General features: G+C 37.5%; 2 protein-coding genes across 2 annotated transcripts; both read left to right on the top strand.

The window, feature by feature from the left end:
* Positions 1-1,866: 1,866 nt before the first annotated feature.
* Positions 1,867-16,632, top strand: slc37a4b (solute carrier family 37 member 4b). The gene is made up of 10 exons (XM_067433227.1): positions 1,867-1,985; positions 2,747-3,156; positions 4,662-4,894; positions 8,083-8,335; positions 8,811-8,966; positions 9,061-9,146; positions 10,601-10,714; positions 11,960-12,025; positions 12,133-12,271; positions 12,359-16,632. Exons 2-10 carry the CDS (start codon positions 3,009-3,011, stop codon positions 12,523-12,525), a joined length of 1,362 nt encoding a protein of 453 aa, XP_067289328.1. The 5' UTR covers positions 1,867-1,985; positions 2,747-3,008; the 3' UTR covers positions 12,526-16,632.
* Positions 16,633-17,931: 1,299 nt separating this feature from the next.
* Positions 17,932-20,326, top strand: rps25 (ribosomal protein S25). Its single transcript, XM_067432853.1, has 5 exons — positions 17,932-17,998; positions 18,302-18,394; positions 18,519-18,702; positions 20,077-20,175; positions 20,265-20,326. The coding sequence occupies exons 1-4, from the start codon at positions 17,996-17,998 to the stop codon at positions 20,169-20,171; spliced, it is 375 nt and encodes a 124-aa protein (XP_067288954.1). The 5' UTR covers positions 17,932-17,995; the 3' UTR covers positions 20,172-20,175; positions 20,265-20,326.
* Positions 20,327-22,932: the final 2,606 nt, after the last annotated feature.

The raw sequence follows: 22,932 nt of genomic DNA, 5'->3' as shown, positions 1-22,932 counted from the left end.
CGTTGCTTCAGCACCATTGGACATCATGTCTTGTTAACTGTGTAAACTTTCATGTCTGTGCTCCCCTGCTGATCTAGGATATGTTGTCTTTGTAATAATAACATTATTAGCGAAAAAGAGTTGGCAAAAGATCCGCATCTGTGGGTCCATCTCAGTCAGCTCCCTAGTTCAGTAGTCAGGGCACTGACCAGGGAGTCAGCCACATTCATATAAAGATATACTGAATCAGCTAATTGAGACGCACCCTGTGTTTGCGCTCTTGTTTTCGCTTCAGTAAGTAATGTAACCAATCACAGACATGTTTGTTGATTTCTTGAATGCAATGGCCAATCACAGTTGTTTACAGAGTGTTTAAGTCCACTCACCGCTCAAGTTTTTGTCCAGTGCCGAGTTCTGCTGCACGCGTTCAAATCCTCTAACAATGTGTAGTCATTATGTAAATAATACTATTCACTGTGTAGTCAGCTACACTGATATATATGACGGAACTTTGTGAGATCAGGCTCATTGAATGAGTGACAGCTTTTTAGTGCTTGTAAAGGTTGCGCTCATTGTGCGCTGTGAAAAATTAGATGCAATAAAAAATGATTAATAAATAAATATTAGTAGGCCTATAATATATCCAGAATTTAGAACTTTTGTTTTCCATTCTTGAAAAGCAACCACATACACGCTTCAATAGGCCTATACTATACCCAAGGCTCACTGATGCACGTGTGGAGCGAAGGCAGGCCCGAGTGGTCTGATCAAACAGACGAGTTACAGCTCAGATTGCTCAAGAAGTTAATGCTGGTTCTGATAGAAAAGTGTCAGAATACACAGTGCATCACAGTTTGTTGTGTATGAGGCTGCATAGCCGCAGACCAATCAGAGTGCCCATGCTGACCCCTGTCTACCGCCGAAAGCACCAACAGTGGGAACGTGAGCATCAGAACAGGACCATGGAGAAATGGAAGAAGGTGGCCGGTCTGATGAACCACATTTTCTTTTGCATCATGTGGATAGCCGGGTGTGTGTGCGTCGCTTACCTGGGGGAACACATGGCACCAGGATGCACTATGGGAAGAAGGCAAGCCAGCAGAGGCAGTGTGATGCTTTGGGCAATGTTCTGCTGGGAAACTTTGGGTCCTGCCATCCATGTGGATGTTACGTTGACCTGTACCACCTACCTAAGCATTGCTGCAGACCATGTACACCCTTTGTATTCCTTGGTGGCTGTGTCCTCTTTCAGCAGGACAATGCAGCCTGCCACAAAGCAAAAATAGTTCAGGAATGTTTTGAGGAGAACAACAATGAGATTGAGGTGTTGACTTTGCCTCCAAATTCCCCAGATCTCAATCCAATCAAGCCGTGGGATGTGCTGAACAAACAAGTCTGATCCATGGAGGCCCCACCTTCTAACTTACAGGACTTAAAGGATCTGCTGCTAACATATTAGTGCCATATACCACAGCACACCTTCAGGGGTTTACTGGAGTCCATGCCTCAACGGGTCAGGGCTGTTATGACAGCAAAAGGGGGACCATTGACCAACACAATATTAGGTCATGATTTGATCGGTGTAAATGCGGGATTCACTCTCGAAATTGTGATGACTGACAGTGATAAATATATAGCAAAGGACAAGACAAAAATCAAGAATTTCAGAAGGGCTGGTCTTTGTCCAAACCCAGACAATTGTTATTTATTATTTGTATTAATATTTGGCTGGTATATCAAATCACGCATTGTTTTTCTGTTAAAATTAATTTGTGAACATAGATGATTTAATAACAAAGAATTTATCTAAAACGGAAATGCTCGGACGTGCAAGTTGTTGCAGCTGCTGCAAGCATGAAACTATTTAAATGCCACCGAAGACTGCAAGAAGACTAAAGCCCGCCCACCGCGCCATAAATGGCAGGTCGAGAGCCAATCAGAACAGAGATTAGAGAACCAGCTCCTGCAACGGCGTGAATTCTGAACGGGAGCTCGGACTGTCGGAGGTACAATTTATTCCTTAATCCTTATATACGAAACCGTCAAGCAACATTAACTGTTAAAACATGATTGCATAAAGTACAAATATGTCGAGAAATACCTCTATGTATCTTAGCATGACATAAACACGTTTAGTCCGCACTCTGCACGGTGGTACACTGAGGACGCTTGTTGAGGTCAGAATCACTGTTGTTACTGTTACTGCATTCGCCGTTTTGATGCACTGACGTCACCACGCGGTTTTGCGTGTTTGTAATCTCGTGCGTTACCAAAGCGCGCTTGCGCTGTCAAGGGTGATTTAAATGTATTAAGTATTGTATTAATACGCGCAGGATGATCAAAACATCTATTTTATTCGCACAGTTTTATTTGTTTTCGCAACAATTCACGTTTTAATCAATTCTTACACTGAGTGCATGTGTCCACCTGCAGCAAACATGTATCATGTTATTTTTATCCGATGTTTTGGCATTCCTGCAGGAGATGTTCCCTTGACTCCTGCATCATGTTTCAAATTCATATTGCTGTTTAAGTTACCCTCTCATGCACTATGGCCACTCAAGTAACATTAACCCTTTTGCATTTAACCCCCACAAGGTCTAGAAAGTGTGGAATTTTCATGAAGACATCCTCTGTTCTACTCTGATGTCTGATTTGTTTGAGTGTGAAAGTCTAAATAATGCTAAGTCTTTGTTTTTGCTCGGATGTATTTGGGTCCACTGATCGCATAGAGACCAAAGTAAACTTACTCTGAGATGTTTTCCAGGCACAGCAGTGAATGCCGGCTGAAGAGAGACTAGGCCGTCTAGCTGTCACCCATGCGACTTTAAGGAACTTGGAGCTGAAAATCCTCATCGCCCCTTAGAAGTCAGATGAAATGATTTAAACATTTGGATCAGTTTTTTTTTTTTTTTTTGAAAGCTTGTAAAGTTTCATCAAGAGAACCACTTCACAGAACTGAAGGTTTCCGTCCAGTGCTGTAACTTTTTTTCTTCTTCGTATTAATTGATAAACTCACAGCTGCAATCATGGGAGCAGCAGCTTATGGATATTACCGCACCGTTATATTCATTGCCATGTTTGTGGGCTACATGCTATATTACTTCAACCGAAAGACTTTCTCTTTTCTAATGCCATCAGTGATGGAGGAGATTGATCTGGATAAAGAAGAGCTTGGTAAGTGTGTTGTGTGTTAAGTTTGGGATCAGTAAGTTTTTTGTTTGTTTTTTAAGAAATGTAACACTTTTTCAGTAAGGTTGTTAAATTTACTAGAAGGGACAGTAAACACATTTGTGATACAAGATAAAAGAATATTAAGCAGCAGCTTTTTTCAACATTGATAATAATAATGTTTATTGATCAGCAAACCAACATATTAGAATGATTTCTGATGTGTGTGTATATGAATACACATACTATAGTATAAACTATACTATAAACTATAATGCATTGCCAAAGGTTTTGGGACATGTACATTTACATGCACACAATCTTTAATAACATCCCATTCTTAATCCATAGGGTTTAATATGGAGTTGGCCCATCCTTTGCAGTTATAACAGCTTCAACTCTTCTGGAAAGCCTTTCCACAAGGTGTAGGAGTGTTTTTATGGGAATTTTTGACCATTCTTCAAAAAGTATATTTGTGAGGTCAGGCACTGATGTTGGATGAGAAGGCCAGGCTCGGAGTGTCCGCTCTAATTCATCCCAACGGTGTTCTATTGGGTTGAAAGCACACAAAACTCGCTCATCCATGTCTTTCTTTATAGACCTTGTTTTGTGGACTGGTGAGCAGTTGTGTTGGAACAGGAAGGGGCCGTCCCCAAACTGTTCCCACAAAGTTGGGAGCATGAAATTGTGAAAAATGCCTTGATATGGTGACGCATTAAGATGTTCTTTCACTGGAACTAAGGGGCCAAGCCCAACCCCTGAAAAACAATCACATACCATAAAAACCCCTCCACTAAACATCACACTTGCCACAATGCAGTCATGCAAGTACTGTTCTCCTGGCAACCGCCAAACCCAGACTTCATCAGATTGCCAGACAGAGAAGCGTGATTAGTTACTCCAGGGAACACGTCCAGTGGTGGCGTGCTTTACACCACTGTATCTGACCTTTGAATTGCACTTGTAAGGCTTGGATCCAGGTGCTTGGCCATGGAAACTCATTCCATTAAGCTCTCTACGCATTTTTTGAGCTAATCTGAAGGCCACTTGAAGTTTGGAGGTCTGTTATTGATTGCAGAGACTTCTACGCACTGTGCACCTCAGCATGCGCTGACCCCACTCTGCCATTTTACGTGGTCTACTACTTTGTGGCTGAATTGGTGTTCCTGTTCACTGACCTCCTGAGAGAAACCCATTCTTTCACAAACGTTTGTAGAAACAGTCTGCATGCCTAGTGTTTGATTTTATAGACTTGTGTCCATGGAAGTGTTTGTAACACCTGAATTCAATTGTTTGGAGGGGTGTCCCAATACTTTTGGCAATATAGTGCATATGGTCCCTGCTCTGTCTTTCTATTCACTCCTTGGCTTTAAAAAAACCATTGAAGTTCCCTGTTATACAACTGTATTGCAATGCAGGATTTCATGGCATACTAAGAAATCCATGTCAGAGCCACAAAGCACCCAGAGTTGGTTCTTACAGCTTTTCTTTTCCTGTTTCCTGTAATGCAGGACTGATCACCAGCAGTCAGACTCTGGCCTACGCTATCAGTAAGTTTATCAGCGGAGTGCTTTCAGACCGGATCAGTGCTCGCTGGCTCTTCTCCATCGGGCTCTTCATCGTGGGCACCATAAACATCGCCTTTTCCTGGTCATCCACTGTCATGATGTTTACCGTGCTTTGGTTCGTGAACGGGTTCGGGCAGGGTTTCGGCTGGCCACCATGTGGAAAAGTGCTTCGGAAGGTAAGACTGATCTTTTGCTTTTAAAAGTCTTCCAGTTTTGGCACTGTGACAGAAATAGTTGGGAATTCCAACTGCTGACCTCAAACTGATGAATGCCACTCTGTGTATTAGATGCAACAGCTGATACCAGCCACATACTTGTGGAGTCAAGCTGTGAGAGTTACGATACACTTAAATCTAATTAAAGCAACCTGCAGCAGTTCACTTTGCCAAAGGTGGAAGCACTTGTTGTTCTACAGCAAAATAAATAATATATTGAATGACATATGACATACGTTTCAGTGGATCATCAAATGCATTATGGTCATTAACTGGCATTGCTTTGGATTTAGGTTTATTTTGGATTTAAGAAGTAAATCTTAAATTGCTTTTCAGATTCTAAATACTGTTTACCTAGATTAAATATGCTACATCTTGATATATCTTTGTAGATAGTCTTAGGTAGTCTTTTTATATATATATATATATATATATATATATATATATATATATTTTTTTTTTTTAAACCTAAGTATTATTGTACACTTTTCACTTTTTACAGAACATCCTAAAAGGAGTTTTTTTGTTGTTGTTAAATCCTAGCCTGACCTGGGGCCTGTACCATGAAGCCGGTTTAACTGGCTAGCCAGATATGTTTTAGCTTAGTTTGTGACAATCCTGGGTTTTAGGTACCATTAAAGTGGTTTGGCTTTTAGCTGCGTTTATCGCCATAGTAACTTAGGCTCCACGGCTAACCTGCTCCAGGGCAGGTTATGTTCTGGATATGAGATCTCAAACTGAAATTGGATTAATCAGCTGTGAGTAAAGTTGTAACGTTACACACTTCTGATGCAGTAAAGCCACTTCCCCTGTTTCTACTCCAAATTAAAGGTCACTACATAGCAAATAGTTTTTTAAGACTACAACATCTGGCTTTTAACAATGCTTATTAATAATAATATTAATTTTGAATGATTTAGATATAATTTATGTAATTATTATTATTTTTTTTTTTTTTTACCGTGATAGTTTTTTATTTATTGCATAACTATAAATCAATACAAAATAAACAAGATGTGGTTATACAAAGAAGAAAATAAAGATAAATTACAATTTACCTAAAAAAAATAAATAAATAATAATAATAATAAAAAAAATAATAATAATAAATAAATAATAAAAAAAAAAATATATATATATATATATATATAGGCTAATATTCTATAATACGTTTTAAAGTTTTTTTTTTTTTTTTTTATTGACATACAGACATACAAACCACAATAGTGCAGTAATTGACAATCGAGTAATTACATAATTCTAGAAGTGAAATAAAAGTGTGTTAATGTATAAGGTGTGTGTGGGTGAGTGTAGGTGTGGGTGTGTATTCAAAAGCAAAATTACACATTTATTATTTATTATATTATCACTACCACTTATCATCATCATACCATCATCATTGTAATAATCAGTGTCCCCTTTTTTTTTTTTTTTTTTTTTTTTCCTATGTAATATTTATCATTGTCACCACTTTCAATGGGTCAATAAATTTCACATAGTATAATAATAATATAAGATAATAATTTATGTAATTATTATACCCTTAATCAATTACACATTTATACTTTTAGTAATTTATAGGCACTTTGTTAAAATTAATATTAATAGCCTATATAGTCATACAAATAAGGAAAGCTATTAAAAAAATCTATTAAAAAGCTGACTGAGCTAAACGGTCAAATATCTCTATATCAACTAAACTATCTTCATAACTTTTACTTGCATTGATGTATAATATTTTTTCTTTTAGTTGTCCTCTTTCATAAATAGCTATTTTCTTCTTGCTGTGTAAATTTGTTTAAATTCTTAATATATTTCAATCATGTAATATTCTGCAGAAGAGCGAAATTAATCTTGCTGCTTCTCTCGTGAGAAGTGAATCTCGGTGATCCACAGCGTGTGATTGGCTGTTCACTGCTGATGTCACCTGAACTCAGGATTAACGCCTGAATTGACAGAGAAAGCTGATGATCAGCATCATGGTACCGACAAAGCCTAAATAGATTGGTTTGGTTATGTCAACTCAAAACTAATCCTGTAACCCTGAGTTTGTTAATCAACCATCATGGTACAGGCCCGTGGTCATACTCAATTCTAGTCAGAATATGAGTCTGAAACTGCTCCATTGGGCTGTGATTATGGGGCGTGTTTCAACCGAACCAGGAAAGACATCAGCTGGATAGACCAACAACCAATCAGAGCAACGGAGCAACGCATTGTCAAATGTCAACAGAGCTCAACTGCACTGTGTTGCCAAGTGCACGGTTTTTCCAATGGTTGTTTTCTATGTCCACGGGTTGAAGCGACTATTATGTGATATGTAGACCCATGAGTGCGAATTTTAGCAGGCAACCTTGCCAAAATAACACATTTTACCACCCAAACGCCATTTTTTTCCCCCGGAAAACGCCCCGAGAAGCTTTTGTTTAGGGCTAGTAGTTGGCGGGTTTTGTTGTAAAAACTTGGCAACCCTGTCTGTACGCGCGCTGAAATCAGGCTGGAATACACAATCTTTGCCGGTGTTGTAAAAAAATAACATAATTTAATGATACACAGAGTACTTACCCAACATGATCATCATTTTTGAGAGAAATTGTGAAGGTGAATGCATATACAAACAAGCTCTCCGTTTAGGATTTTTGAACAAATATAATCCAAGCCCCTTTGATGACGTGCATGATTACGTTACTTTTGATCATCTGTCCGCCATCGTCTAAAGCCCGCCCAGATGATTTCATTGGTCTGAACAGTTTCTGTTCGGGGATAATTACTCCTCTATGGATCAAGGCCAGCCCGAACTGCCCGACCTAAAAAAATGTGGGCGGAGCTAAGTTCGGCTGGCATCCAGGGTAATCCCATGATGCAATGGGAGAGGATTTTTGAATGGAGGTGATGTGATGGTAGGTCATGTGATAATGACAACATGGTGAATGTAGTATGTCCAGATTACATTCATACCATATAGAACATACATTTTTAGTAGTTATGAAGTAATTACTTCGAATTCAAGTACCTACTCGAGAGTATGCGATTTCAGACTTGTCTCTAGGTGCTCTGTACTACACACCTTAGTTGTAAATAAACTAGATGCCTTTTCTAGAAAATAGCTTATTTAAGTTGTCTTTTTTTCTATTATTGGCTTTTTACAGTGGTTTGAACCATCTCAGTTTGGCACATGGTGGGCCGTCCTGTGTTGCAGTATGAACCTGGCCGGTAGTCTGGGACCCATCATCACTACAGTGCTGGTTCAGTACTATAACTGGAGAATCATCATGTCCATGTCTGGGGTGATCTGCATGGCCGTCGCTGTCGTTTGCCTTCTGACGGTGAAGAACGAACCCAGTGATGTGGGGCTGCCCAACATTGAGCCTGGAGCTAAAAAGGGCAAAGGGAAGAAGGGAGGTAAGGAGCCAATGTTTAAGAAAATGTTTATATGGCTGGAGGAAATCAAATAGTAACACTTTTTAATATCTTATTCAGCAAGGACACATTAAATTGATCAAAATTGATAGTAAAGACATTTGTAATGTTACTTTATATGCATCATTCTATCAACACTGATAATAATAAGAAATGTGTCTTCAGCACCACATCATCATATTAGTATGATTTCTAAAGGATCATGTGACACTGAACACAGAAATAAATTACATTTTGGACAATATTAAAATATGATAACAATTATTCTAAATTATAATAATATTTCACAATATTATGGTTGTACTGTGTTTTTGATCAACCTTGGTGGGCTTAAGAGACCCCAAATTATTGAACAGTAGTATGCTTGTAAAAAAGTTTTTTTTATATGTGTATGCTGTTTTCAGTATGTGTTTGCTATTGGCTACTGCTCTTGTCAATGTCTCTGCCGTTTTTCCAGGCCCTAACGATGAAAGCAGTCTAAAAGATTTCCTGCTGTCTCCGTACCTTTGGGTGCTGTCTGCGGGATACCTGGTTGTGTTTGGGGTAAAGATCGCCTGCACTGACTGGGGTCAGCTCTTTCTCATGCAGGAAAAAGGCCAGTCTGCCATGATGGGTGAGTCCGGTACTTTATAGCAGTTTATCCTGGAGCTTTCTAGATTGTTTATTGTCAGTGTGCGGATGCTAACGTGTTTGTGTGTTTTCTACAGGCAGCTCATACATGAGCGCGCTGGAAGTTGGTGGGTTTTTCGGCAGCATTGGAGCTGGTTATCTGTCAGACAGGGCTGTTGCTCGGGTGGGTTTGGTTTAAAGTATAATCCATTCATTTGGAATGTGCACTATATCAGATCATATTAGTGACCTTTTTTTGGAATCACTAGTATTGGAAGCTGGTTGTATAAGGAGGGCTCCTGACTGTGATCAAATTATCCCATTTTGCGATCTTTTTTCCTGCTGGTGCGACAATTTTCAGAGGTGGACAGTAACTAAGTACATTTACTTGAGTACTGTACCTAAGTACACTTTTTGAGTATCTGTATTTTACTTGAGTATTATTTTTTCTGGAAACTTATGACTTTAACTTCTACATTTGAAAGACAAATATTGTACTTTTTTCTCCACTACATTTCTATCAAGGTCCTTAAAGTCAAAATTTGTTTCTGTAGCAGCTTTGAAAGTCAGTGGATGATTTCTTATTTGTAAAGATCTTTGTAACTTTTATACAAGTATTTAAATTAGTTTTTTAGTCATATGCTAGTATGTCGGATGGAGCATCGCTGACTGGCTTAAACCATGATGGCATAATGTGCATTTATACAACAATAAAATATTACATTGACATAAAAAAAGGAAATTTACTTTTGATACTTAAGTACTTTTGAAAACAAATACTTCTGTACTTTTACTTAAGTAAAAATCATTTTTTACAACTTTCACTTGTAACGGAGTAATATTTGACCAGTAGTATTTTTACCTTTACTCAAGTAATGAAGTTGTGTACTTTGTCCACCTCTCAAAATTTTAGACATACTGACCAGACAAGTAAAAACAGAGCAATTTTCAATGAATAATGCAAGCTTTCGCTCTCCCCACCAAGTTCGGCAAAACATTGGGTTGAATTGAAATTGAAAAGAGTTGCGTGATCGTGGTTGGTTTCCATCTAGTTGACATCATTCTTCACTGTCACTTTTTCAATGACGAATGGCTCACGTTGACAGGGGAATATCCAAACTGTCCCACTGCATGGCAGATGCAAACGCTCATATCCGATTCATATCAGATTGACTTTCCACATGAATGGGGCCTGAAACCGATTTGAGAATATCAGAATCCATATGCTTTTTGTGGAAAGAGTCAGAATTGGGTCACTTCAACCATGTAATGTGAATGCAGCCTAAAGTTAGCAAAAACATTATTCATCCGTTCATGTGTACATTATAATACTTTGATGCTTGATTTTAGCTCTTAATGATAATATTTTTTGTGACAGATTAATAATAATGGCTGCTGTTAATAATTATATGCCCTTGTTATTAATAATCATTCATAATTAGAAGTAAAATACTACAATAATACAAATATTAATAATATATTGAATTAAAATAATTACCTTAATACTGATAATATTTGTTGCAATAGATTGATATTTTCCATTATTTTAATAATTCAACTAATAATAATACATTTAAAAATCTGTATAATATTAATAACATTAATACATCTGTTAAACAGTGACTTCCTGTTTTACAGCAAGGGCTGGGTATCTATGGTAATCCTCGCCATGGGCTACTCCTGATGATGATGGCAGGCATGGCTGTGTCCATGTACCTCTTCCGGGTTACCATCACACCAGAGACACCAGAGGTGAATTGTTTTAATCAAAAATTATTCAAAGATATTGTAAAATCTATATGTGACCATGGACCACAAACCCAGTCATTAGGATCCATTTTTTAATTGAAATTTATACATCTGAATAAATAAGCTTTCCATTGATGAATGGACAATATTTGGCTGAGATAGACTGGGTAAACCCAGCCTGATCAGCCGGGGATTTGATTTCGACCCTGGCAACTCAGTCTGGAAACCTGTACATTTATTGTTATCAATTTTAAATTGAGCTTGGTCTGGTGATAGCCAGACAATGGCTGAGATACAGCTTTTTGAAAATCTGGAATCTGAGGGTGCAAAAAAAAAAAAAAAAAAAAACTAAAATATTGAGAAAATCACATGTCTAAATTTTCAAATGAAGCCCTTAGCACTGCATATTAACACTAATAATACATTTTTTTATATATATTTACGGAAGATAAGTTACAAAATGTCTTCATGGAACATACTTTACTTAATATCCTAATGATTTTTGGCATAAAAGAAAAATCTATCATTTTGACCCAATGTGGCCTATTGCCACAAATACACCCGTGCGGCTTATGACAGTTGTTTTGGTCCAGGGTCACGTGTGCGTCAAAAGCTATGTTTCCATCCACATAGTTTTATAGAAATTTTGGAATATCTCAGAAAAAAAGCTGGATGGAAACAGCAAGATGCACATTAAGCCTAAAATGTGCATTAAAACGAAGAAGACATGCACGTAACATATGGTGGAAACACTTTTTCCCAATAAATCCACTGATGCGCAAACTGACTTCGTCATCTGTGGATGTGATTGGAGAACTGGACTTACCAGCAGACCAAATTCATTGCACAGCATTTCAAATGCTGGTTTGCTCATTCTGAATGAAATGCCTAAGCCAAAGTCTGTCACCACAATGATTTAGTATAATTTCCTTTCAGAACTGTCTCACATGATTGCATTCTCACACACCAGTATCCACCTCCAAAGGCAAGATAAGAATGACGGCATTTATTACGTTTCGTCTGCACCTGGATTCCCAGATTTCACCAACAAAATTGTTATTATAGATTGATATTTTGCACCAATTAGTGACCAATTCATTAAAACATGGGATGGAAACATTGCTTTCTATGCCAAAGTGTAATGCCAAAAGAGGGATTCCAATTTTGCTTGGATGAACTTTGGATGGAAACATACTAGTTAATGTGTGCTTTCTTGTGCAAGTTAAATGGTTGTGTGTGGTTCCTCAGGAAGCACCGCTATGGGTTTTGGCACTCCATCCAGTTTCAGTCCTCACTGGTGTCTCAGAGAAAGAGGTATAGAGCTCTAATAATTCACTAGAATGAGATTTAAACTAATTAACCATCTTTATTGTCTTAGGTTTTCACAGTAATATTGACTAATACATCTCTCTGTTCTGCAGCTTTGGATTTTGATTCTTGGTGCTGCATTTGGATTTTCCTCATACGGACCAATTGCCTTGTTTGGGGTGATTGCGAGTGAGAGTGCCCCCTCCAATTTCTGTGGGACATCGCATGCTATTGTAGCTCTGATGGCAAATGGTAAATCTGCAGAAATTGTTTCATGACAAAATGCATGAAGATAAAACGCTCCAAATAACCAAACATTTGCAATACTTTTTTTTTCAGTTGGTGCATTCATTGCTGGCCTGCCATTCAGCACCATTGCTAAACGCTACAGCTGGGAAACGGCCTTCTGGGTAGCAGAAATCAGCTGTGCTTTAACAACAGTTTGTTTCTTCTTTGTGCGTAATATGCGGACAAAAATGGGCCATGTGTCTAAAAAGACAGACTAATCCTCTTATTAAAATGATCCAATCAGAGAGCCCTGCCAATGTGACAGCACTCAATTATGGCATGTGGCCCTGGTTTCACAAACAGGGCTTAGGTCAGTAAGGGCATTGAAGTATATTTTGTAAATGTGCCTTAGAAAAAAAAAACATTTCTGGTGTGCATCTTGAGACAAAACAATGGCACTGACATATTTTAAGATATGTTTTCAATTAAAACAGCTCAAACATGCATTTTAGTCTGGGACTAGGTTTAAGCCTTGTCTGTGAAACTGGGGGTTGGTCTTAAAGTTCACACAAAAATGAAAATTCTGTCATCATTTACTCACCCTCAAGTCATTCCAAACCCATAAAGCTTCATCTTCTGAACACATGAAACATTTTTTATGAAGTCTGAGAGATTTCTGTCCCTCGGTTGAGAGTCTATTTACTTAAAACGCTGATGCTTTAAAGCATTAATAAAGAAATTGTCAAATAAATCCAAGTGAATCGAGAGGTTTAATCCGTGCCTTCTAAAGAGACATAACCGCTTTATATGTTGACAGATTTAATTTTTATTTTATTCACATATAAACACTGATCAGCGAACATGCATATAGTATAGACTTTTGATGAATGGACTGGAATCTCATTAAAAATATCTTGATTTATAAATATCTTTCATTTTCTGAAGATGGACGAAAGTAACCTGACTTCATCATACTCAGATTCTAGTCAGAATATGAGTCTGATACTGCTCTATTGGGCTGTCATTATGGGGCGTGTTTCAACCGAACCAGGAAACAAAATGCCTCTACCCTCAGTTGGATTATAGACCTTGAACCAATCAGAGCAATGGAGTAAGTTACGTGTGTTGAGTCAATTCATAGTTGACAGAAGTAGAAGAAGAAGATGAGTGTAATTACACAAAGTACTTACCAAAACAATCATCATTTTTGAGAGAAATAGTAGAGGGTGAATGCATATACGAACTTCTTCTTCTTTCGGCTTTTCCCTTCAGGGGTCGCCACAGCGAATCATCTGCCTCCATCTATTCCTATCCTCTGTATCCTCTTCTCTCAGACCGACTACCTTCATGTCTTCCTTCACTACATCCATAAACCTCCTCTTTGGTCTTCCTCTCGACCTCCTGCCTGGCAGCTCTAACCTCAGCATCCTTTCACCGATATACTCCCTCTCCCTCCTCTGAACATGTCCAAACCATCTCAACCTGGCCTCTCTAACTTTGTCTCCAAAACATCTCACATGTGCTGTCCCTCTGATGTACTCATTCCTGATCCTATCCATCCTCGTCACTCCCAAAGAGAACCTTAACATCTTCAGCTCTGCTACCTCTAGCTCTTCCTCCTGTCTTTTCCTCAGTGCAACTGTCTCCAAACCATACAACATCTCTGGTCTCACTACTGTCCTCTACACATTTCCTTTCATTCTTGCTGGTACTCTTTTATCACACAACAGACCTGACACTTTTCTCCACCCATTCCAACCTGCCTGCACACACTTCTTCACCTCTTTTCCACGCTCCCCATTACTCTGGACTGTTGACCCTAAGTACTTACAAGTTTATAAGAACAAGTTTTAAGATTTGAACAAAATCAACCCAAACGCCCTTTCGTGACGTGGCTGAATATGTTATGTTATGTTGATCATCTGTCAATCATCATATAAAGCCCGCCCTGACAATTTCATTTGTCTGAACAGCTACTGTTATTAATACTTACTCATACTTACATAGTTACTCCACAACGGACCAAGTCTTGAGCATAGACTGTAAAAAAAATATGTATGTAGTGTCCGTGACGTCACCCATAGGATTCTGAAGAGGAGTTCTGAAGCATAAAGTAGGGTTGAGCTGGCCGTTGCCATCTTGGCAGCGCGTCACGCCCGGATAACAGAAAATGTGCAAAGAGGCGGGGCGTGCGCTGAGCTGAGGTGACACAATGACTAACAGACAGCAGATAAATGGCTAGCCACCTGTCCCTCAAAGTGGCCATGCCCTTAATTATGCAGATTTTTAAGGCTTTATATAATGTAAACGGATGAGTTATAAAAAAAATCACCCCCCTCACAGTTGTCATGAAGGTCTAAATTAGCTGTTTAGACTAAAATCAAAATTTTTACCAGGCTATAAACATTTTTGTTAACATTTCTGCTGTATATTTGGGATTCTGCTCCCTTCTGGAGCCTGTCTCTAGTGGCCAGTGGATGAATTGCAGTTTAAGTCACTTCCGTATTGGCTTCAACAGAAACAGAGGGAGGTTGCGGCTTGGTCCAGACCAAACTTCCCGACCTCAAATGTTGTGAGCGGGGCTAAGTTCGGCTGGCATCCAGGCTAGGACAAAATTCTTATAAAATGGCATGAGTGTGAGTAAATGATGACAGAATTTTTATTTTTGGGTGAACTTACACTTTAAGGAACTGTTCTTAGGGTTTTAATGCCAGTGTTATTGTTGCACTTTTAAAAAATTATATTTTTAAATTGCATTTAGATCATCTTCTGTATCACATACATATATTTTACCTGAGCTTATTCAGCAGCAATATTACAACATTCACACACTGTACAGATAAAGCGGCTCCACTGTACATCTTAAGAAGAACAGAATTTGCATTACTGTAAGAATAGAATGTTTACAGATTTAAGTATAAAAAGTTGTTTACTGTCATAGAGTATGGATCAACATGAATTGTTTCACATGAATGTTGTTTGACTTAATACTTTCTATGTATGCAGCTTTAAGTGCAGATAATTGAGGATCATGTCTCTCCAGTGAACACACATTTTAAACTGACACACAATGTTCTTTTGCACTTTAACATTTGTACTTTTGCCTCCAGTATTAAAGCAAGTGTATAGGGGTTGGACAATGAAACTAAAACACTGGACAACATTTTGGAGGTTTTATGCCTACATATTCGTGGTCTGGTGGCCAATCTTTAGTGATTTCACGTTCTATCAGTAAATGCATGTAAAGTTTGAATTAGCAGAGCAATAGCACAGCTGTACATAAAATATTACAATCCACACAACATAATGGGAGACATCAGAGTTCAAAAGAGGACAAATTGTTGGTCTGTGTCTCGTTGACTCATCTGTGATCAGGACGGCAAGTCTTTGTGGTGTTCGTGAACTATGGTATCCAGGGTAATGTCGGCATTCCACCTCATAGAACGAACCGCATCCAACAGGAGTAACTGTGGATGAAAGTTGTCCAGCTTCTAACATAAAACCACAGCTGCCCAACTCACTGCAGAAACAAACGCTCATCTCGACTCTCCTGATTCCACCAAAACTGTTCGTCTGGAGTCAATATTCACAGTCGGGCTGCTATAGCCAACCATTTATTCATTTGTGCCATTGCCAAATATCGGTTTCATTGGTGCAGACAGTGCAAATATTAAGCTGTGGGCAATGTGAAAATTATTGTTCTCTGATGAGTCCACCTCCACTAAATTTCCCAGATCCATGGAAGTTGCGATGTGGAGGAAACTTCAAAGAGTCTTAAAACCCGGACTTGCAGCCCAGAGTGAAGCATGGGTGGATTAGTGGTGATTTGGGCTGCAATATCATGGCATTCCCTACTGTGCTTGATGGGCGCTTCACTGCCAAGGACTACTGAACCAATGTAAAGGACCATGTGCACTTAATGGTTCAGACATTGAACCCTGAAGGGGGTGCTGTTTATCAGCATGATAATGCACCACACACAGCAAGACTGGCGACAAAGGTTTGAAGAACATGAAAGTGAAGATGAACATCTCCCATGGCCTGCATATATTTTCTGAGCCACTTTGGGGTATTTTAGAGCAGTGAGTTAGTAAACTTTTTCCTCCATCAGCAACACTCAAACTTCCTTTTGGCCACTGTGCAGGACTTGTATCTGTCATTCAAATTGATGACAAATTGATGCTGTGTTGGCTGCAAAAAAGAGGCCCTGCCTGCCTACACCATACTAATAAATGACTGTGGTCTAAAACCATGCTTTTTAGTTTCATTGTCCAACCCCTGTACACAGTTCATACTAATTTTAATCCAACCAGCAGTATGCTTTGATGTATAAAGGTGTCAAAATTATGCTGTATAGAATATATAATAAATTATGTCAGAAATTGGTTTGATTTGTTCATATTCTGCACAAACTACCCAGATTTAGCTGATTTACCTTACAAACAATTGGCATTGTTATATTTACCTACTGAAATATTAAGATGTATGAAATTGGAAAAAATACTTAAAGGCTATATAGGTAAATGTAGGCCCACACACACGTTAGGTTTTTGACTTTCCATATGTGTAATGAATTTCACACTGTACAAACTGTATATTCTATCCCCCTACACTGCCCCTGTCCATAAACCTCACTGGAAACATTCTGCATTTTTATATTTTGCACACACAAAAAAAACATAATTTAGTAGGCTATGTTTGTGAATCCATTTACATTGTGTGTATATATATATATATATATATATATATATATATATATATATATATATATATATATATACATATATATATATATATATATATATATATATATATATATATATACATATATATATATATATATATATATATATGTGTGTACTTGTTTACATTGTTTATATGACCAAATGTCCTCACAATGTAATATAAACCTGAGATCACGTACATTGTGGGATATAAAAGCTATAAAGCCTATATGGACGATTAAGATGCTAGTATATATATATATATATATATATATATATATATATATATATATATATATATATATATATATATATATATATATATATATATATATATATATATATATATATATATATAGCATATCTTAATCATCCATAGCTAAATATAGGCCTAATGAATGTAAACTGCACTTCTTTTTTAAAGAAGTATATGCTCATCAAGGCTGCATTTATTTGATCTGTTCTTTGGATTTTTTTATTTGTATATGCTTTAAAATGTAATTTATTTCTGTGATCGCAAAGCTGAATTTTCAGCATTATTATTCCAGTCTTCAGTGTCACATGATCCTTCTAAAATCATGCTAATATGGTGATTTGGTGGTAATAAATATTGCTTATTAATTATTATCAATGCTAAAAATAGGTATGTTGCTTATCTAATATACAAACGTATTTGGGTCACTTTTGATTTATTTAATGCACCTATGCTGAATAACGGTTTTTTTTTTTGTTATTCCTTCAAAGTCTTAATAAAATGAATAACATTTTTTTACTCATCTTCAAGTCAAACCGTATGAATGAATAAATAATTTAATCATTTTTAATTGTGTTTTAATTTTGCCGAACTACTGCGAAATGTATACCTCATGTCACGTCCCTAGTCGTCCCTCCAGTCCTGCAGGTGATGAGCGCGAGCCGCTGAGCGCAGAGAAACCACGCGCTACACCAGTCGAAGTGCACGCGGACAAAGCGGACGTGCGCGTGCGCTACTTCCTTTCTCTTCCGCAGCTCGCAACGCCTCAGCATGGTGAGTGCTCGAGCGACTCCATAATGTTGGAAAATATCACTTTTTACTCGAAATAGCTGTAAAATAACCACCGTGTCCTACGTTTTTAAGCATTATGAATACTATAATGTAGAACAAGTGGGCCTTTTAAGCGTTTGTGTGTGATTATTTTGTATTAAATGCTGCCGCATCGTGCGCGAGGCCTGAGCACACGCGCACAGCATTAACTACCACAATTGTTTATTAGAATGGTGTTGGGTGTAATTAATAAGATACGTGTTTATATATGCATGTGATTAAATTTATTTTTGTGAAAATGTCCAGCCGCCCAAGGATAGCAAGCAGAAGAAGGATACGGGCAAGTCCAAAAAGGACAAGGATCCCGTTAACAAATCCGGAGGCAAAGCGAAGAAGAAGGTATAACTTAAACATTATTCACCCCGCTTTAAAGACCTGTCAGTCACACGTATTTAACTTATCCTTTTAATGGTGTAATCGTATACACGATTTATATTTTATTTCTATATTTGGTCTTGAGTAGAAGTGGTCCAAAGGAAAGGTGAGGGACAAGCTTAACAACCTGGTCCTCTTCGACAAGGCCACATATGACAAACTGTACAAAGAAGTCCCCAACTACAAGCTCATCACCCCTGCTGTGGTTTCCGAGAGACTGAAGATCAGGGGCTCGCTGGCCAGGGCTGCCCTGCTGGAGCTGCTCAGCAAAGGTGATGATCTGATGCTCTAACCATTAATGATTCATTCATAAGTTATTCATGTGGTTAATGTACATCACAAATGTATTGAAGCCCATTTCTACAACATTAGAAAAAAATTAAAGCGTTATATCTTGGAAGTCAAATTGAGTCATTTTATGAAATTAAAAGACAAGTGAGATACTAAGTCAATAGTCATGCTTTTTTTGTCAAAATTGACATACTAAGTCATAATTGTTATAAAGTCATCTGACTTTCTGTTGTTTATTATTCAGTTTTGAAGTCACAATTATGACAGTCAAAATTGAATCTAATGTCATAACTGACTTAGAATGCCAATTTCATCTTTTCATTTAATAAATGACATTAGTTCTGACTTGTTGGAATTGTGATTTACAAAAGCATTACGTTTTTTTTCTTATGGCAAAATGGTTCACAGACTTCCCTTAGTAAAACAAAATGCTTCAGATTTAACACATTCGGAATTTAACAACGCATTAATGAATAGTGTTAATGAGAGAATAAGCCTGAAATATATTAAATTGCAAGTTACAATCGCACTGGTAAATTAAATAAAAAAATATTTTCAGTGGGGTTGCAATACTAATTTGTCTTAAATTCTTCAAGGTTTCAATTCTTTATAGTTAAAACCCTCAAGCTTTGATTTTATCTGATTACTGGTGAAGTGTTGTACTAGTGAAACACAAACCTAGTGCTTCATTGTGCCCAATGCACATTTAAGGCCGGGGACACTGCGTGTCGTGAGCGTCTCGACTGCGTGGCGTGTCCGTTTTTATTTCGGCTCCCATATTAACCGGTTAGCGCTTGCATACTGCCTGCGTCAGCTGCGCGGCTCACGCGCGGTCCAAGCTGCGCGGAAAACGCGTGCATGCTTCAAATAGGAGACGCCTATTTTTCACACGACACGCGAGCGTGCTGGAAGCGTTTCTAGGCAAAACAGCATAGGAAAAGATGTTTATATGCCATTTTGACACGAATACATATTAATAAATGACATTTTCATGTTTGAAAGTCTTTAGGTTCACATAAATGCAGATATAGGCCTACTTGTAATAATAAAAAACAACATAATTATCTGACGTCAATACCATAGATCTGTATGGTCAATAGGCTACTGCCGACGTTGTCTTTGCTGTATCAATAGGCAATATATTTATATTTAACATGAAGTATAGGGCTTCCCAGCAGCAGGAGCGCCGCGTCAGACACGCGTTTCTGGTGTGCAAAGACAGAGAAAACGCCAGGCGGCTGACACGCAGCAGAAACGCCATGCTTGCAGTGTGTCTCCGGCCTAACTCTTCACGTACGGTATTGGAGTGTGTGTGTGTTATGAACCCATGATGGAGTGACGTTTGTTGTCGTCAGGTCTGATCAAGCTGGTGTCCAAGCACAGGGCTCAGGTTATCTACACCAGAAACACCAAGGGCACAGATGAGGTGGCTCCAGAGAAGGAGGCATAACATGGTGATTATCAAATTAAATGGTTAATTTCATGTTTTTGTTGTTTTACCTACTTGATCCCTTCATTGAATATCTATTCACCTCTTTTTCAGATTCCACCTTGGCTTGAGTTCATGGTCTTTTGTATAGGTAAATAAACAACCACAAAATGGAACTTTTGTTTGTGCTTTTCTTCTGTAAAGCTAACATGTACTAACGTTCTTAACATCTATGCTTGTCAGAATCCTTGAGGATATCTGAAATGTACATTGGGATTAATTCTGTTGGGGGTTTTATTGGGTCTGGTTATGACAGGATGTCATGAATCATAATTTTGACCAAGCAACTTAAAAATAAATAAAAAAGCAAGAGTCAATTCCTCTGTTTTTAAGAATAATTGTGATTTTCATTTGTTCCAAGTGTTAAGACTAGGTCTCGGCTCCTAAATTATTCTTAGTCCCGAGAGGTATCCCAACTTTTGGGTCGTTTGGAGTAGCAGGGAGAAGACCACACACTGTCCAACAAAAATCCAATGTATTGGAGTTGATAAAACAATACAAGATTGATCATCAAAGTATATTCTTTTTGTAACTTGACAGTCATAGTAAAGAAACTTCTCCCACTCTACAAATCAGTGCTGTAACTGCAGACATTTAAAGTAGTAATAACATTTTTGGAAGCTTGAAAAATACTGTAGGGCACCGGTGATGATTTGGTCTCACCAGTCCAGGTATAAGCAGGATCTTAAATGGCACCATTGCAGCACTAACCACACCAAACATATAGCAGTAGCCAAAAATTGATTAATTACCCTACAAGTCTGCTTAAACAAAATATCAGGGAAATGTAAAATATTAAACTTGAAGGTATTTTTGTCAAAAAAGCCAAACTATAGCTCCATGGATTACAGCATAATCAGTTAAGACTTCATTGGTCCTCTCTTGTTTGATAACCTAGCCAAAAAATATCTCCGCACAATTTAGCATGTTTCATTTCATCACAAATAAAACTTCACTCCAAGCTCTACACAATGTGCTTGTAAAATCTTTAACAAGTTTTTAATATTTTAATATAGGATTAAGATGTCATGACTTTTAGGCACTACTGTATGGCAGCTTATTCACTTTCCAACTGATGTAGACCCGAGGACAAGTCACTTTCATGAGGAATTGCTTTCCTGGAGTAGTTGGAGCCACTGGTGGAGCTTATGTTAGCATTATTGCTCCAACTGTAAATGAGACGTACCAATACTTGTACGTGATGTTACAATTTTTTTAAATACTAAAAAGCTTCAGCATCTTAAATGATTTTATCATAATTGAATTAAATGATTGGTGTCATGTTGTGACTTCACTCTTGGTTTGTTTAGAGGATGACGAAAGCCATTTTGGGTTGGCGTCTTTGTAGTTCTTAGTTCACAACACTAAAGTGCCACTTCAAGTCAGGACTTAAAAACAGTCTTATGACTTTGCTGAATGTTGCTTCTTAATAAAAGTCTTATACAAATTTAGAATTTATATAAGTTTAATGGTTGCGATTTTAAATATTAAATTTAGGCCTAGTTCAAATTGTGTAAAAATATACAAATTTGCCCACCTCTTTCATCTACTGTATATGCTTGTGCATTTTTAATGCTTGTACAATAAAGGATCATGGCATTATAATCAATGCAAAAAAACATTTTTGCAAAAATATAAAATTTGACATCTTTGCACACTTTGGGGTAAGTTCACACACAAATGAAAATTGTCATTAATGATTCTCCCTCCTGTGGTTCCAACAGGGTGTCCGCGGGGTTTTAAAAAGTATTAAAAAGTGATAAATCAAAATTGTCAAATTTAAGGCCATTAAAAGTGTTAAATTTGGCCTCAGAGGTATTATTTCTTTCCAAATTAGGTATTATTTTTTCAGACTATCAGGTGTCCTATTATATTGAAATTCTATCTGCGTTCGCGTTAGTTCGTTTAAATATGGGCTTTAGCATATCTGGGCACATTATCAAAGATCTTTCGTCTCCGTCTCAACGTATGTTTGATGCTGACGTCATATTCAGTGGTCGTTCGGCATCCTCTCAGAGCACAGCGCGCTCAACAGAAGTGGCTGGCTTACGTTTTATTTTAGACTTGCTTCAAGGCATATCTTCAACGACTATCCTCATAAGAGCAATCTTAAACGATGTATATATATAGTCTAAAATGAACAAAGAGTTGTGAGAGAATGTGGCGCGATACATAGACCGTATAAACAGTGAGATCCGCGTGTCTGTCTGAAAGGGACAGCAGCCAATAAAGCTTCCTGTCAGTAAAGTTAAAGAACAAAGGGAACAGAGAAAATGACTCGCTGCTCTTGACTAAATAACTTTTGTAGCTTTAATAAGGATTAACTATTTAATTTATAGTTTATGCAGTGCAGATTACATATAACTTTGATAACTGTATTAAATTTCTGTATATTTCCTAACTGTTCAGACAGGAAGGGCAGGAATAAACATGACATTTATTCTGGATTTATGTTAGCATTGTTTTAAGTTTATATTTTTGAAGCCTAATAATGAATGTAAAAAAAAAAAAATCAGTAACTGTATTGATATCAGTAATACTGGCCTTCATTCATAAAAAGATGCCATTTAAACAAGTATTTAAAATATATTGTCTTTATGTTGTTTCTACATTAATTTGATTAACTGTGAAATTATTATATTAAAAACGTACAAAAACTTTTTTTTTATTGCGATTAATCACAGAAAAAATGTGTGATTAATCTAGTTAAAGTTTTTAATCG

This window comes from Pseudorasbora parva, chromosome 23, assembly GCF_024679245.1.
Source record: "Pseudorasbora parva isolate DD20220531a chromosome 23, ASM2467924v1, whole genome shotgun sequence".
Lineage (NCBI taxonomy): Eukaryota > Metazoa > Chordata > Actinopteri > Cypriniformes > Gobionidae > Pseudorasbora > Pseudorasbora parva.
This window is presented reverse-complemented; position numbering and strand designations above follow the sequence as displayed.